The 17,511-nt window shown below is 45.1% G+C and overlaps 1 protein-coding gene across 1 annotated transcript in view; it reads right to left on the bottom strand.

The window, feature by feature from the left end:
- The window catches only part of SYBU (syntabulin), a 208,833-nt gene extending 195,672 nt beyond the window's left edge, over positions 1 to 13,161 (bottom strand). Inside the window, exons 1-2 of the mRNA XM_085605080.1 lie at positions 13,027 to 13,161; positions 12,082 to 12,289 (exon numbers count right to left, since the gene is read on the bottom strand). Of these exons, the coding sequence (XP_085461206.1) occupies positions 12,082 to 12,289; positions 13,027 to 13,050 (232 nt within the window). The 5' untranslated portion in view covers positions 13,051 to 13,161. The remainder of the gene's footprint in view (positions 1 to 12,081; positions 12,290 to 13,026) is intronic.
- Between the last annotated feature and the right edge of the window lie 4,350 nt (positions 13,162 to 17,511).

The following is a 17,511-nucleotide window of genomic DNA, read 5'->3' as shown; positions in this document are numbered from 1 at the left end:
TAGAGAGGCTGAGTCCTCACCAAGTAATCACAATTCTATACCTTGTCTGATAAGTAAAAAAAGGTGGACTCTCGCCTTTTATTACCAAATATCCCCAGGTGGGCTGATTGAAATGATGAGGTATTCCTGGGTCATGACACAATGGGGGCTTTGTTGCGTGTGTCAAAATAAATGATCCTTTAAAATATATTCCCTAGAGTGCATCACGTTTTGCTTTGTTTGTGGATTGTTTGTTAGTCTGCTCACACAAACTGCAGCACCCGAGTCGAAGTATGGCGACATGCATATATATATTGCAGTAATTCCTTTCACTAGTTACTTTCCCATATCCCATGTATATATTACCTATTGGTCCCCAGTAGGTAGTTATAGTTAGGGCCTAGTTTCTATGAATGAAGCGTTTTTTTTTTCTAATAACATTGGTACCGTTTGATTAATCTTCATGAAATGTAAACAATCAGTTTGCCACTCACTTCAGCTGCTGTCTTGAAAAGTTTCGGGTTGATCTGTGAAGTAGGGGCCGATAACAAGGGGGGGTTCCAAAACATGTTTACCCTATGCAATTTCCAATAGGTATATTCCACACAACTAGAGTGCGAACCACTGGCCGGAATTTGGCAGAATGCTAGATCTTGGTCCAGAAAGATCTCTTTTTGTAATCTGGTGTAAATCCGTTTAGTAGTTTTAGAGCTATTACAGAAAGAAGATTTAGAGATATCTAGGGCCACAGAAGGTCAGCAGATCTGACAGATCTCAAAATGAGATCTGATTGGCTGCCACTACTTCAACCAGGAAATGGTGGCAGCCAAATAAACTTAAAAAAGGGTAGAAATTCCTTGACCCCCTGGGCCTGGTGGTGGTGTCCCATAGGAGCAGGATGGGCGGTGGATGTATTGGGGCTCCCTGTTCAGCCGCCAACAATGCTGAAGTGGGTGCCCTGGGTGGGCTCCAGGGCACCCACTCTTTTTTGGCCAGGCCCTGGGGGATAGGATCCCCAGAGCCACAATTGGCATGGGGAGAGGGGCCACGTGGCCCAACTCCCCTTGACTAATTAGCCTGGCCCCAGGAGATGGGGTCCCCTGGACCAAAATTGGTGCAGGGAGGGGAGCTGCATTCCCCCTTCCCCTTTACTATATGGTCAGGCCCCAGGAGATGGGGTCCCTGTTGCCAGTAATTGGTCAGAGGGGGGGGGCCCTTACCCATTATTAATTGCGCAGGCCCCGGAGATGGGGTCCCCGCGGCCAGAAATTGGCCCAGGGAAGGGGAGTGTGTGCCCTCCTCCCCCCATAAATTAAGAAGATAGCCTTGGGGAATGGGTCCTGGGGCTAAATATGGTCAGGGCGGGGGGCCATATACCCCATTCCCTAAATAAATGTGGCGGGGCACAGGAAGGTGTGCTGCATGCCCCCCTTCTGAGTTGGCTGCCTTTGGGGGTTTGATACAGGGCCTGGCCTGCGATTAAGCCCCCGTTCCACAAGATCAAATCCTGTCTGTGGCCTGTAGTTGGCTGCATATGGCGGGTTGACCACAGGGCCTGGAAGCACAGATCAAGCGCTGTGGCCACCCCCTGCCATGCATGGCTGAAGGCTGTGTGCAGCAGTGGTTTATTTAACATATGGTAATTACATTTTACTTTATGTTTAGAAAAAGTAGAAATGCACTGAAAAAAGCAATAGTTACAGAATTGTTATAGTTAGAAAATACCATTTAAAAACGGTAGAAATCCACTGAAAAAAAACAAACGTTACAAGGACATTATAGTTAGGAATTAGAATTTTAAAAAACGTAGACATTCACAAAAAAAACCTACGTTTACAGGGACCTTATAGTTATGTTCATATTTTACACACACACAAAACCCTAGAAATTCAGCAGTTCTAGTTAGTTATCCGAAGTAACTATAACTCGTGCCTTTAAGACAACTAGAACTCACACCCTCGCCATGCAGTGCTAATTACTTCACTTATTACATCACTCCTAACATCTTCTATGACATCGTTGATAATATCACTGCAAAGTTTGCTGTGAAATTATTGACAAGAAAACTGTGCATGGAGGGGGTGCGAGCTATAGTTACCTTTGGGCATGAGTTATTGTTACTTGAGACCACTCAAACTATGACTGCTGAATTTCTAGAGTTTTGTGTGGATAAAATCTGAACCTAATTATAATGTCCCTGTAACCTTTGTTTTTTTCAGTGAAAAATAAAATAAGAATAATTATATATATATATATATATATATATATTATCAAGCTTCCATCCGGCCCATACTAAACAGATCATCCCGTATGGTGAAATACAAAGAGCAAATAGATATTGTAGCACACCTAATGAATTAATCAAATGCCAGAATTAGATGAGCCAGAGATTTTGTGAAAGGGGCTATGGGGAAACAATGGTGGAGGAAGCAAGGTGTGTAGCAAATAGGAAAAAACGTGAGGTGATCTTATTTTTCAAAAAGGAATCTAGAAAGGAAAAGATAGAATCTCAAATGCGATTCCTCACTACATATAACACCCAAAACAAAGAATTCAGGGATCATGTCAATATAAATTGGCATATTCTTAAAACAGATCCAGTTATTGGGAAAATATTGCCCAGACATCCCCCCCCCTTACCTATCGTAGAGCTCCGTCCTTGAGAGATGCTATTGTTAAAACAAGCCCAGAAATGGAACATGACCCAGGATGGTTAAGGCCTGCACCTGGCTTCAAGAAGTGTAGCTGGTGCAGAGCTTGCATTATAAGTCAAAATACCACAGCTTATTCTACCCCCTTTGGTGGCAGGGAGGAGAAGATCAGGGGGGGCTATAATTGTAAGACAGAATTCACAATCTATGTGCTGACCTGCATTTGTGATCTGCAGTATGTGGGTAGCACCACATTGCAAGTTCACAAAAGAATCCTACAGCATATGAGGGCAATCACCAATGCTGATAGATCATACCCTGCAGCTCAACATTGCAAAACCATACATCAGAATGACCCCACACAAGTTAAATACTTGGTGATAGATGCAGTCCCATCAAACGAGGGGTGGTCATGGTGTAAGAGCATTATGTGAGATTGAAACCAGATACATCCTTAGTCTTGACAGTAGAACACCTAATGGGCTCAATTATGATGAAGAATTCCATTCATGTCTTTAACTTTAATTTAAATGGTGAGACAATAGTTGTAATTATGAGGTTCAAATTGACTCCTTGCAGACATGGACAACTTCCACAGGGTTAAGTACTACAAATGGCATCATAAGGCACTAGCCGAAACTTGAGTTGTTAGAGATGAAATATGAGTTGTTGATCAATTAGGCACTAGCCTGCAATTTAGGTTGTTATATGAGATTTCGGTAAATGAATTGTGCATCTCACTTTGATTTTGTGTGACACTTGTCTTGTCTAGCACAGACACTTGAAGTCTGATCCACTATGTGTAGTAAAACATTTTGAAATGTATGTTTATTTTGGCACATCATACCCCAAAATGATATAATCACATTCTGTATGCCTCAAAATTATTGTGATGCTGTGTACAGGTCTTAAATGTTGAGTGATTATAACTCGAGTTGGAAGTTATTACCAAGTAATTTTGTGTGAACTGGTAGTCCTTCTTTGTTGGCAGTTTGACCAGTGATTGGCAGATAAACTGTGTGTGACCAACCCGTGTTGGCTGAAAAGCGTTGTGGCTTACGTGAAATAAAGAAGACTTTTTGAAAGACTCACAATTGAAGTTGGCTCCGTTTGTTGTAGTAACAGTGTCAAACATTACGGTGGTATATTACCTACTGGCGGTCGCCAGTAGGTAGTTATAGTTAGGACCACGTTTCCATAGGAAATCCGCAACATTCTATTTTGAATAACTTTGGCGCCGGTCGACGAATCCTTGCGAATTTTTCAAAATAGGTGGGGCGCTACGCTCCGCTCCTACCCTGAAAGTCTCGGGGGGATTCGTCAAGCGGGGGCTGAGATAAAAGGGGGGTCCCAAAACGCATTTTTCCCATGCATTTTTCCATAGGACCTTTAGACAGGGCTACAGGCGAACGGCTGAACAGAATTACTAGAAATTTGGCAGAGAGGTAGTCCTCAGGTCAAGGAAGTGCCTTTTGTAGGTTTGGTGTAAATCTGTTCAGTAGATTCTGAGAAAATAGCCTTTAAATCAATATATATATCTGAGCCAGCTTACGGTGCGCTTACGGTACGCTTACCGTACGCGTACGGTGGCGTGCGCGAGCGCGATTCTGATTGGCTCTTAGATCTTAGTAAACATTCGAATCGGCCGAAACCAGGAAGCGGCGGACGCCATTTTCTCTCTCGCACTGAGAGTGATGTTTAAAATATAAAGCACAAAAACATGTAAAGGGGCTGTTTAGACAGCTCCCACACACATAGCAATGTTGAGGGAGTCCCCAAAGATCCCCCAAGGCCAAAAACGGAATTTTTATTTTTTCGCTAATTTCGCCGATTACGCTTACCGTACGCGTACGGTAAAAAATTATTAAAAAAAAAAAATTATCCACACTCTCCCCACCCTGTGTGCAATTGGTGCCCGAAGGGCACCAATTGTGCATGGCTTATTAAAGATGAGTTAAACTAAAATATTTTTAAAAAAAATAATAAAAAAAAAAATTATCCACACTCTCTCCACCCCGTGTGCAAATGGTGCCCGAAGGTCACCATTTGTGCATGGCTTATAACATATACGAAAAATTAAAATATTACCTTTCAAAACGAAGTGCATCATATGTCCTCCATGTGCGCACGGTGCGCGAAGCGCATCGTGCGTACATGGCCCATCTAGCGTAACGTGGGCACGCGGTGCGCGTAGCGCACCGCGTGCCCACCGTGCGTGCACGGCACTAACTGCGTAAAGTGGGCGCGCGGTGCACCGCGTGCTCACTGTGCGCGCACGGTGCGCGAAGCGCACCGTGCGCGCACGGAACGAACTGCGTTAAGTGGGCGCGCACGCCACGAATGGCGTAAAGTAACTTAGCATTTAAAAAAACGTACAAATTCACTGAAAAAACCATAGGTTTCACACACGTTATAGTTAGGAATTAGCATTTAAAAAACCTTGCAAATTCACTGAAAAAACCATAGGTTTCACACATGTTATAGTTAGCGGAAATTTTACTGATAAAAAACCAATGAAATTCCCCCGTTATAGTTAGTGCAGGCAACTATAACTCACGCGACCGCAATCTTCTGCTGATGACATATGTGTCTTTATGAAAAAAAAATATTTGTAATATATGTATAGCTAAAATTGTATGGAAGAAGACATGGGCAAATAAGTGTCTAAATACAGTATTAGCATCAGCAGAGGATTGCGGTCGCGTGAGTTATAGTTGCCTGCACTAACTATAACGGGGGAATTTCATTGGTTTTTTATCAGTAAAATTTCCGCTAACTATAACATGTGTGAAACCTATGGTTTTTTCAGTGAATATATATATATATATATATACATATATATTACCTACTGGTGGTTGCTAGTACTTGGTTCTAGTTAGAACCTGGTTTACATAGGAAAAGTGTTTTTGTCATTGCTTATAACTGTGGTGGCATTTGATGAATCTTCATGACATTTTCCCAGTAACCTCCTAATTATAGTTGTGCATGAAACGTTTTGGGGTGATCCATCAAGCAGGGGCTGAGAAAATGTGGTTTCAAAAAAACGTGTGATTCCCATGTTAATTCCCATAGAAATATTAGGCACAACTACAGCCCGAAGCGTTAAATGGAATTACACCAAATTTAGCAGAAAGCTAGATCTTGGTTCAGTGAGCATGGTTTTTGTGATTTGGTGTAAATCTGCTTAATAGTTTTAGAGATATTAAATTAAAAATAATTTTGTATATCTAGGGACAAGGATGCTTCGCAAATCCTACTGATCTCGTGCTGAGACTTATTTGGCTGTCAACACTTCACCCAGGAAGTGTTGGCATCCATTTTGGGACTTAGTCTCAGCTGAGTCCCAAACAAAAAGGTAAACAAAAGAAATGGGGGCAGGGTAAGGGTATGAATACCCTGACCCCAGGCCTGGTGCTGGTGCTGGGGTCCCTCACGGACCCCGCCAGTGCAAAAAAGCATTTTTTCTTAAATGTTTGCAGAAAAATCATGAAGATTCACAAATCTCAGTGATTTTGTTTTTTACAACACAAATGAGGTCTCCAGCACTTGTTTGTATTTCAGCCCCCGGATGGGCCAGGTCCCGTAGACATAGGCAGTTAAAATATGTAGGGCTCCTAAGTACCTTGGGGACCACCATCTTCCTGGAGCTTGATTTTTAAAATGGAGGGGGTCATGTGGACCCCCCTCCTTGGCCCTGTAGGCCTCCAGGGACCACAACTTCCCCTTGGCTAGAAATCCAAAATAAAGGTGGGGCTTCGCCTTCCAAATTGAAAGGAGCCTTTAAGGGTCCTAGGGACCGCCACCCAAGGTGCCCACCTTCGGGACATAGTAATTTGCTGTTGTTTAGGGGGAGCTATGACAGCAACCCCCAAGCAAGAGCAAACTATAAGTCCGCTCCCAAAAGGTGGGAGCAGGAAATCAGATGAAAGAATTGCTCCCACACACAGGGAGCGGCGTTTTTGGCTGCTTAGTGTGTGCAAGAGCAATGACGGCTGCCACTTGAGGTGGGGAGCCAGCAGGGACCACGAGGGCACTGAGGCTCCCCCGCTGTCCCCAACTCTGCACACTGGGTGCCCTGGGTGGGCTCCAGGGCACTCGCCATCAAGAGGCCGGGAACTAGGAGATGGTGTCGCTGGGGCCAAAATTGGCACAGGGAGGGTGGCTGAACAGCCCCCTCCCCTTGAAATCCTTAACAGAGGTGAATGCATCATTAATCTATTGGAGCTCAATCTGATCTGTAGTGACTGTGACCAGTTGTTTCTTTCTTTTCACCACCTGGTGAGAGCAGAGTCCATGGTTCTCTCTTTGAAGAGTATGCAAGTGCCAAAAGTCATCTGCAAGCACAGCCCATTTGACCAGGCCCTGGTTTCCTTAGTAGTATGCAAAGGTCTTCCTGCCTTTTCACACGTTGATGGACTGCTTACCAAAAGGCCCCCGAGGGCGTTTCCTACTAATTTTGGTGATGTATTCTTGATGCAAAGGAATACGACGACACCTCCATCAAACAAAGAAGCACTTACACCATAAAGTTAAGAGTAACCTTGTTTGGCGAAGATTCCCCTCTTTGTAGTCTCGTCATCCTTTCTAGCAAAGATTCATGCTATCACAGATTGTCGGATCAAGACCTCGAGGAACAATCTCAGTTCTGAAATTACATGCGCGCAAGTTCACTGGAAACATTTCCTCATGGCCCATTAGGCAGCTGTAGTGTAGATTATGCACTAGACATTTACCCAACGAGGTAGTACTTACTAATTAGCCAATGCCAAGTACTCCATTAGGGTAGACATTTTGTTTAAAACTGTGGACTCTTGTTGAATAAAGGGGCAGATGAGCTTCCATTCTGGTCCAGTCACTCACACAGCTACTGATACACCCACACTGACACTCAGACACCCACTCACACATCCATCACATCCATTCAGTCCACCACACATACACTCACAGACCCACACAACAAATCACACACCCACTCTCATAACCTCACTCACACACCCTGAAAACCATTCTCACACTCACTCATACACCTAGACAGACACTTACTCACCCATTCCTAGACCCATACTGCCACTCAGACACCCAGTCACTGACTCATACGGCCACTCACACACCGACAAAACCACTCACACACCCAGCAGCAGAACCATACAGTCATTCACACATTCACTCACACACCCATACATCCACTCACACATCTACTCACCAACCCATACAGCCACTCACACACCCACAAACCCACTCACACACCCACAAAACCACTCACACACCCACTCACCGACCTACACAGCCACTCATACACCCTCTCCCAAAGGTTGCAAGTTACAGTTAAGAAATAAAATTTACAAAACCTTTGAAACTCACTGAAAGAAACAAAGTTTACAGGGACATTATAGTTAGGAAATAACATTATAAAAAGTAGAAATTCATTGAAAAATACAAAGGTTACCTGGGTATTATAGTTAGGCTCGGATTTCGCTCATAGAAAACCAGTGAAATTCATCAGTTATTGTTACCTGAGATAACTATAACTTACACCCCCACAGTGCACCGCTTATGCCCTCACATATTGCATCACTCATGACATGGTCAGTGACATCACTGATGACATCTCAAAGGACATCACAGATGACATCATCCACAATACCACTCACACATCCACACAACCACTCATACATTCACTCACACAGCCATACAACCACTCACATACCCATTCACTCATCCATAGAGCCATTCACACACCCATATAGACGCTCACACAGCCACTCACTTACCCATACACCTACTCACACAGCCACTCAGTCACCCATATAGTCACTCACACAGCAACTCTCACCCACACAGCTACTCCCACGCCCACTTATTCAACTATACAGCCACTCACATCCCCACTCACTCACCCATATGGCCTCTCAACAGAGCCACTCACTCACCCATACAACCACTCACACACCCAGTCCCACACATAAAAACACTTACATACCCCATTCACACATCCATGTAAGCACTCACATTAATACTTACTCACCCATACAACCACTCACACAGATACTCGCTCTCTAATACAGCCACTCACACACCCACTCAGTTAATGAAGCTCCTCACTCAAACAGCCACTCACTCACCAATACAGCCACTTACACACCTAGTCATTCACCCATGCAGCCACTGACACAGCCATTCAGTCAACCATAAAACCACTGGTGCAGCCACTCAGTCCCCCATACAGCCACTCAGTCACACATACAGCCACTCACACACCCACTCACACACCCACTCACACAGCCACCCATACAGCCACTCACACAGCCACTCATCCACCCATACAGCGAATCACACACCCACTCATTCACCCATACAGCCACTCATTTACCCATACAGCCACTCACATACCCACTCATTCATACATATAGCTACTCACATACCTACTCACTCACAATACAGCCACTCACTCACTCATACAGCTACTCACTCATACAGCTACTCACACACCTACTTATTTACCCATACAGTCACTCACACACCCACTCACATACCCATACAGCCCCTCACACATGGATGCAGTCACACAACCACTCACATATGTTAGAAATATTCTCACTTAGCATTAGTACAGAAAGAGTAGTAATTTAATGTATTCAGTAGTTTAGTATGTATCATTAATTATCAGAAATGTTGATGAAATACATGCACTGGATGATGGCATCAGTGATGTCACTCACAATGTCATGAATTATGTCATGTGTGAGCTCATATGCAGTGCATTGCTGGGGCATAAGTTATAGTTAGCTCAGGCAACTATAGCTGCTGAATTTCACTGGTTTCGTACCAGTGAAATCTGAGCCTGACTATAACGTCCCTGTAACCTTTGTTTTTTGCAGTGAATTTCTAAGTTTAAAAAAATCTCTATTTACTAACTATAACGTCCCTGTAACCTTTGGTCTTTTGAGTGAGTTCTAAGGTTTTTTTTATAATTCTGTTTCCTATACACACACACACACACAGACACACATATACACACATAATATATCAGTTGTTATAATGCATGATACAATACAATGTTACAAAAATCTGTGGTATAAGCATGTGTTGGAAATGTCATGCATTGTTGTAACAACTGATATTCATACTCAGGATTCGTTTGTGATGGTGCGAATCTCAATGTGTAATAATGAATACTGAATAATGTGCTACATCTGATTATTGAGTGATGATAAAAATGCAGCCATCCAGGCAAGACTTCTAATTCTTCAAATTTCCGCCAATACTTATAATATTTGGTTGAAAATATAAATTTAAATTTAAGATTAACAAATGATGGTGGAAATCTCAACATTCACTAAGGATTACATAATAATCCAGCAAATCCAGACATACATTAAGATTAATCAAACAGGTATTTCCAGATAAATTGTTGGCATTGTAGTTCCCACTCAGTTAATGTGCGATCTGGAATAATGTTTGTAATTATTGACATAATGTAAATGTTGTTGACACAATGGTACCCATCCCTGGTACAATGTATGTGCTAGCTTAATCGGGCCATTATTTATGATTCATGGGCATTTTTGAATGATGGTGCATAGTGCACTGCCATATTGTTAACTCTTGGCATGGACACAGAATGATCACCACTGCAGTCTGATACCTCACCCTATAGGACTGATGTGCTGATGGAAAACGTTTTTTACAACACTGCTTTTACCACACAGGACCTTCACCATGCAGTCTTTTCCATACAGGTACGTTTTTTTAACCTTTTCTATGCACTACTTTACCACCTAGGTAAGTTAAAAAAAAAAATAACATTGTGTTTTGTTGTCTTTTAAAAAAGAGGTGAAGGTATTGAAATGGTAATTTGTGTGTTTAGTGGTGGGTAGCGGGTAAAGGAGGCAAAGGTAATTTTAGGGTTTTGGGTAGGTAGAGGTAAAGGGAGGTAAGGGTAAGGGTAATTTTAGGGTTATGAGTTTGGTAGAGATAAAGAACGGTAAAGGTAATTTTAGGGTTTAGGGGTGGTTTGATGTAAAGGTAGTTAAGGATGGTTTTAGGGTTCAGGGGTGGGTAGAGGTAAAAGAAGGTAAGGGTTATTTTAGGGAGATATCGATTAAAAAGTGTGTGGCAGAGGTCCACGGTGTAATTCCACACACTGTAAAGATATACATTCGGTATTGTTGTATGTCATCTGCATATATCTGTGTGCTCACTCACCCATTCATCCATTCATGCTTTCACTAATTAATGCAAACACATATGTATTGAATCATTCATCCATTACGTATCATTGTCGCAGATTTATTCGTCCATTTATGCACTCACTCATCCAACTAAACTGCCAGCTCGTTATTACATCCACTCCTCATCCATCCATCCATCCAGCCCAACGCATATAGTGACCAATCAATAAAGAAACACTTTTTATTTATACAATAGCCAAAATAGCAATACTTGTTATATTTGCGCACTGCACTAAGGGGGTCATGACATAATTCAATTTAAATCATGCAGGTTTAGTGGTACATGGGAGAGGGACTGAATGAGATATTTATCCCGACGCCCCGTTGCAAAATGTATCATTCGGAAGCCTGAGCTAAAATCCGGAGTCCATTCGTGACCCATTTGTGTGATCCCACTCAGATCACTGTGTCTTAATCTGATTGTCACATCTCAGCCCCCCTGGTATGGTTCAATGGCGATAATGCTGCCCCGTAGAACAACAACAATTGTGATGATTTATAAAGAGCACTTGACAAACTGACATCTCTTGGGTCACTCGTGGAAGTGTTGCCAAGACATTGGAGTGGGGGACGGTTCTGTGTACAAAGCATTGCGCTTAACGGATGTGAATGAAGTCTAAAGTGTTGAAGTGATATACAAGGTTTCAAGAAATAATCTATCTTTGATCTGGGCGAATCTTTATCATATGTTTACATGACGTTGCTGATTCATTTACTGTCGTAAACTAGCGACTCTGGTGATGGCTCTGTTAGAGCCAAGCCAGGTCCCTGGCTCGGCTCTCGCTCCGAATTTGCGGACTTGCCCACATCTGTGTGTAATACATTTGTTGTGGTATTAACTCAATGATGGTCTGACTCTGGCGAGACCATAAACTGTTTTAAAATATGATACTACACTGTGACGTGTTGTGTAAGAGAGGACTGTACGTCCTTGGGCGGCCGCCGGGTTCTCACGTGCCATTACATAGAGTGGTGGTGATGGTGCGAGGAGGGGCGGTGGGTGCAGGGGGAGGTAGTGCCCGTGGGGGGCGGGGGGAGGTACTACCCTTCGTATCTGTTTTCGGCTGCGATGTGGCACTGTGGGGGTTGTGTGACTTCATGTTGCTGACAACAAGCCGTTTTCTTGTATGGTGAAATGCAGTGTGCGGCTGGAGAGGGCAGTGCCTGTTTGTCGCGCGTTACAAAACAGCCCGCGGCGCTATAATTAAAGCTCTCCGTACCTGAGCAGAAGCTGTTGCTGTTGCTGCTGATGGTCCTGCCCGAGCTCCCATGGCCAGACTGGAAGTCCTTGCTCTCCTCCTCGGAGTAGGGGGACTCGGAGGAGGGGGAGGCCTTCTGCCGAGGCAGATAGGGGCGCAGCACCAGTCTCGGGATGCGGCTGCGGGCGGACGCCTCCTTGTCCGGAGCCCTTGGCTGCTCCACGGTGGCCTGCATGATAGAATGGGAAAAGTGTCAGCGCAGGCTGGGCCCCATCCCCGCAGCGCTCAGCTCAGCCGCCGCCCGGCCAAGCTGTGAACAGCACGGGAAGGGCTCCAGAGAGCAGTGCACAGGGCTCCTGACTAGCTGCCTGCGCCACCGCCTTGGCAACCTCCCCGGCCCGAAAGAGGGTGGCACAGGAGCTGAGGCCGCTGAAATCAACTCCCCACACTCCCGTCATCCCCGTGCCCATCCCGCTGGGATCATACAGGGAGTGCTCATCTTGCCCCTAGACCCTCCCCTCTGGCACCCGTGTCAGCTGGACACAGATGCCGAGTGTGGGGTTACGGTTCGCAGAGCACTGATACGTGTGCTCCTTGGCACATCGTTAATGCGCAGGTGGCGCACGAGCTACTCCACGCCCTGGAGGTACCCTACGTACGCCACAGCCTGGCACTGACTGTATCTGTCTATGTGGTAGCACGGGCATTTCTCCTCTCCCCCTTTCTCCCTCTCTCCCTCTCTCTGTCACGCACAATCCTCATCCAACATCACCCCAGCGCTGTACTGCTGATTTACTGCTGGCCAGGTGTAGTCATGCCATTCAGTGGAATGTTCCCCAGTAGGGGAAGCCAATGGACCGTGTCCTGCCACATCCGCTGAAGGAGCGCCTCCCGACGCCACTGCCCTTGCCTTACCCGCTCATGACAGGGATGCTGTGGCAGCGCTGATGTCTACCTGTGCCTTACCTTGCTCTCCTCAAAGCGCCCCATCGTCCCGGAGGCGACTCACTGCCTACTGGTGCGACCTGACATGGAGGAGAGAAGATGATGTGATGCACTATGGGCGGCAAAAGAGGCAGCTCGGCCAGTGACGAGCAAAACAGCACACGTCGAGGGGAGTAGAAGAGTCAGCCACTCACAGCAGCGCTGCTAGGGAGATGCGGGAGCGCGGCTATTAAAGAGGCAGCATCGCTGCATACGGATTGGAGCGCACTGACTAGACAGGCAGTCTCACGAGATCGAAGCGAGTACCAGATAATAGATAACCAGCACCACCAGATGTGAGTGGAGTGGCAGAGGCTGAAATGCAGCACCACCAAATGTGAGTGGAGTGGTAGAGACTGATATAAGTAGCACCAGTAAATGTGAGTGGAGTGACAGAGGCTGAAATGCAGCACCACCAAATGTAAGTGGTGTGGCAGAAGCTGAATGCAGCATCACCAAATGTGAGTGGAGTGGCAGAGGCTGGAATGCAGCACCACCAAATGTGAGTGGAGTGGTAGAGACTGATATATGTAGCATCAGTAAATGTGAGTGGAATGGCAGAAGCTGAGATGTGCAGCATCACCAGATGTGAGTGGAGTGACAGAGGCTGAAATGGCAGCACCACCAGATGTGAGTGGAGTGACAGAGGCTGAAATGCAGCACCACCAAATGTGAGTGGAGTGACAGAGGCTGAAATGCAGCACCACCAAATGTGAGTGGAGTGACAGAGGCTGAAATGCAGCACCACCAAATGTGAGTGGAGTGGTAGAGACTGATATATGTAGCACCAGTAAATGTGAGTGCAATGGCAGAAGCTGAGATGTGCAGCATCACCAAATGTGAGTGGTGTGGCAAAGGCTAAAAAATATAGTACCAACAAGTGTGATGTGAGTGGAATGGCAGAGGCTGACTTATGTAGCACCATCAAGTGTGAATGGCGTAGCAGAAGTTAGGGTATGCAGCACCACCTAGTGTGAGTACCACTCCGGCAGTGGCTGACACATGTACTATCAGGTGTGAGTGGAGTGTCTGAGTCTAACATATGTTACACCAACAACTGTGAGTGGAATGGCCGAGGTTGACATATGTAGTACCACCAAATGTGAGTGGTGTGGCAGAGGCTGAGATATGCAGCATCATCAAATGTGAGCGAGTAGCACAGTAGAGTAAAATGACCAAATATGACATAGTGCCACAACATCTAAGGTTTTGCATTCCAAAATGGCAGAGGAGTACCAGAAAATAACATATGCAATATCACCTAAGGTGAGTGACGTACCAGAGGCCGAGAGGTTTAGCATTTCCAAATGTGAGGGGAGCACTTTGAGTTGCACCCTCACCAAATACATGTAAGTGAAGTAGTAGAGACTAAGAGATGCATTAGCACGAATGTGAGTAGTGGTGACATGTGAAGCTGTGCAGAATCTTGGAACGCTAGTCGAGTTGCAAATGGAATTGCAGCAGGAAGCACAGCAAACGTACCAATACATGCCATGCAGGGCCACAGCCCAAGGACGTGCATTGTGTAGCATCTGCAAGGAGGACCATAGGCAAGCAAGGATCACAACTTGAACCAAAATAATATTTAAATGTACTTTTGTTTGCTGCTAGGGCTGGGTAGAAGTTCCACATAAACAGACAAAAGTATGACACTTCTGGGGAGCTTGAACATTCCAGAAAATAGTTCACAATGATCAGTCGCTTGGAGACACTTATGAAACTGTCTGGTTGGCTGACGGGATACCCCCGCCAGGCAGAACGCACCGCTCCAGTCAAGTGCATGCGATTACACACACTGTACAACCTGTGCTCACCCTTGGGTAGCTTGGCACTGAGCAGCCAGGCGTCCTTCGGAAGCAATGTGTAAAGCAAGAGCACAGCACGCAAACACAATAAATACTCTGCACAACACAAAAAGAGAGGCTTCACACTTGACGTTGAGAAATGCTGTTTATATTCAACACACACATTGAGCAATGCAACATGAATATCATGGAATTCCATGCATAACTCACACTTTGCAATATTACTAGCAGTAATAGCCCCAATTTGTGTTGCTCAGATCTCTATAAAATGCACACATGGGAAAAATCCTATTCGAATCATGACACAGCACCCTCATCCTGTAGTACAGGAACCACTTCTCTGTAAGTGGATGGGTTGGAGACACCGACCCTTGATGAAGTAAGTTGATGGGAGGATTGGGACACGATCGCATGGATTATATAGACCAGAGCTCTGAACTTTTAACAATAGAGAGGGGTTGGACAAGGCATTTCTGTCTGTCCGTCCGACCGAATAAGAATGGCACACTCCGTCTATAGACGTTTTGTCATATCCCCTGTAGGAATACTAATAGAGAAATAGGGTCCTATATGGCGTTCTTTAGCGTTATGTGACTATAGTACACAGGGTCGAACAGTCCCTTTGAACGCATAAGGAGCGTAACACTTTCTGGGTATTTCATATACTATAGAAGACCGTTCAAATTGATATATCCATTGAGTAGAGTACTTCATGAAAGGACTAGATGAATATAGCAGCCCACTTTGAAAAAAGCATCTTCACTTACAGTGTTTGACTACAGGGCGGTGTTCCCACTTTGGCCAAGAGTTGGGAGAAAATATAATGAGTTATAACAAAGTGGTGACAGTTTCTAAAGGAAAAGAGGATAAGTACTCTGCAACCGAACTATGGTTATGAGTAACTTGTGAGTGTCTCCAAAAGACGGTTGAGTGTGCTTGAAGTGGGGGTAGACCTCCTAATATCTTTTTGCCCTCACACACTCTTGCGAGTGTAAAGCATCATCATTGGGCGGTGTTCCTCGTGGGGATGGCGCTGCAGTCCCTCACTGGCCCTACAAGAGGGCTCTTTGTTGGAGATCTTTTAAGGAGGTGCAGTACTTGTGCATGTGGGTGTGTGGGCCAAGCGAGTGGGTGAAGGTGAAGTTAAAATTACCTCTCGTTTCCTAGATACGTTTAATAAAGGGTCCTTGAGGTAAATTAAAAAGGTGATATGGTTTGGAGGCTGTCCTTCAGACTAAATAAAGGGAGGGACTAGTGTGTTCCCACCTGCTCTCAAACAGTGAACAAAAGGTTGTGGTGTACTAAGAACCTATTGCACACAAAATGGGAAAAAGAAAGAGGAATCAAAAATAGCTGGATGTGAAGTTCAAATAGCTTAGTTAACATAATAGATGTGGCACGAGGGTTCCATAGACTGACCGGGTCCACTAACTACGTGGCCCTGTCATTCATAGCATAATGCGCGCAATTAGCGTGTCAGTAAAACTAATGTGATAGTCGGTGAGGTCCTATTGTAACCAACTACAGGAAGGAGGATTGGTTGGAACTTGGCCCATAAAGAGCGAATGCCCTGGTGGCATAGACACACAGTAATGGGCAGGTATACAGGCATGGTATGGATAATGGGTATCGGAACATAACCCAGTAATGTGTGGGGGGAGGAATAGCTTAATCAGTGAATGGTATAGGTCTAGTCACTTTAGGTGACGTGGTCAGGACACTAGATACTGCCGTATTAGCAGTGGTACATGACAGAATATAAATGAGGGGTGCCGCGGTGGTTGCTAGTGTGTGTCAACAGTGGTACTTGATGAAGTCTAATAAAGGGGCGTCGCGGTGGGTGCGTATTCCGTGCTAAAGGTGAATGCGTTACTTCTCTGACTACCAGTGTGGTGAGATTGTCCCGGTGCAAGTGCATACGGTGCCTGATTAGCATCGGGTGGATGGTGACATTGGACGTATAGCGGGAAGAAAGGATCGCGGGTTAAAAGCGCATCCACCGGGTAACACCTATTTTAAGGAGGGGGTTGCGGTTTTAGCTGCCACACCATAGTGATGTGGATGCAGATTAATCGTACAATTTTAAACATATCATGCGCCAGACAGCGTAGGTGATCATATCCTCCCTGAATAGTCGAAGGGCCACGTTGGCGTATCATCAGGCTGCCGAGGAAGGAAGCTGTGTGTGGGAGAAAGCAGGACATACATTTAACACCCACTATACAGTTTTTTGTAACACAGCACAGTTCAACTCACCAAGCTGCAGAGTTCTGGCAGTGGAAGGAACTCACCGTATCTTCTTCGTGGAGGCGCCCGTATACATGTCGCCAGATCAGGTTACGCCGGTAGCCGCAGCTCCATGAGTCGGTAGAATAAATGCAGTGACTTCCGTGTAAGCGGGCGTATAGTCACGTGGTGTCAGAGCATGTAGTAATGCGATGAAGTGCTATTCTGTCGGCCATATTGGGTGGTGTTGAATAACCATGTATGTTATTGCATCAGGCTAGGGAGATGACATGAAGTGGTTCATATCTTGTATGCGAAGAAGGTTGCCCAGCATGTGTATAAAGAGAGAGTATGTTCCAGCTGATTCTCATGAGTATGTTGGAGTACCCTCGTTATTATTCTGCAACAAACAGATACGTAGTAACAAGGCGTAATT

The sequence above is a fragment of the Triturus cristatus genome, chromosome 5_1, assembly GCF_964204655.1.
Source record: "Triturus cristatus chromosome 5_1, aTriCri1.1, whole genome shotgun sequence".
NCBI lineage: Eukaryota > Metazoa > Chordata > Amphibia > Caudata > Salamandridae > Triturus > Triturus cristatus.
This window is presented reverse-complemented; position numbering and strand designations above follow the sequence as displayed.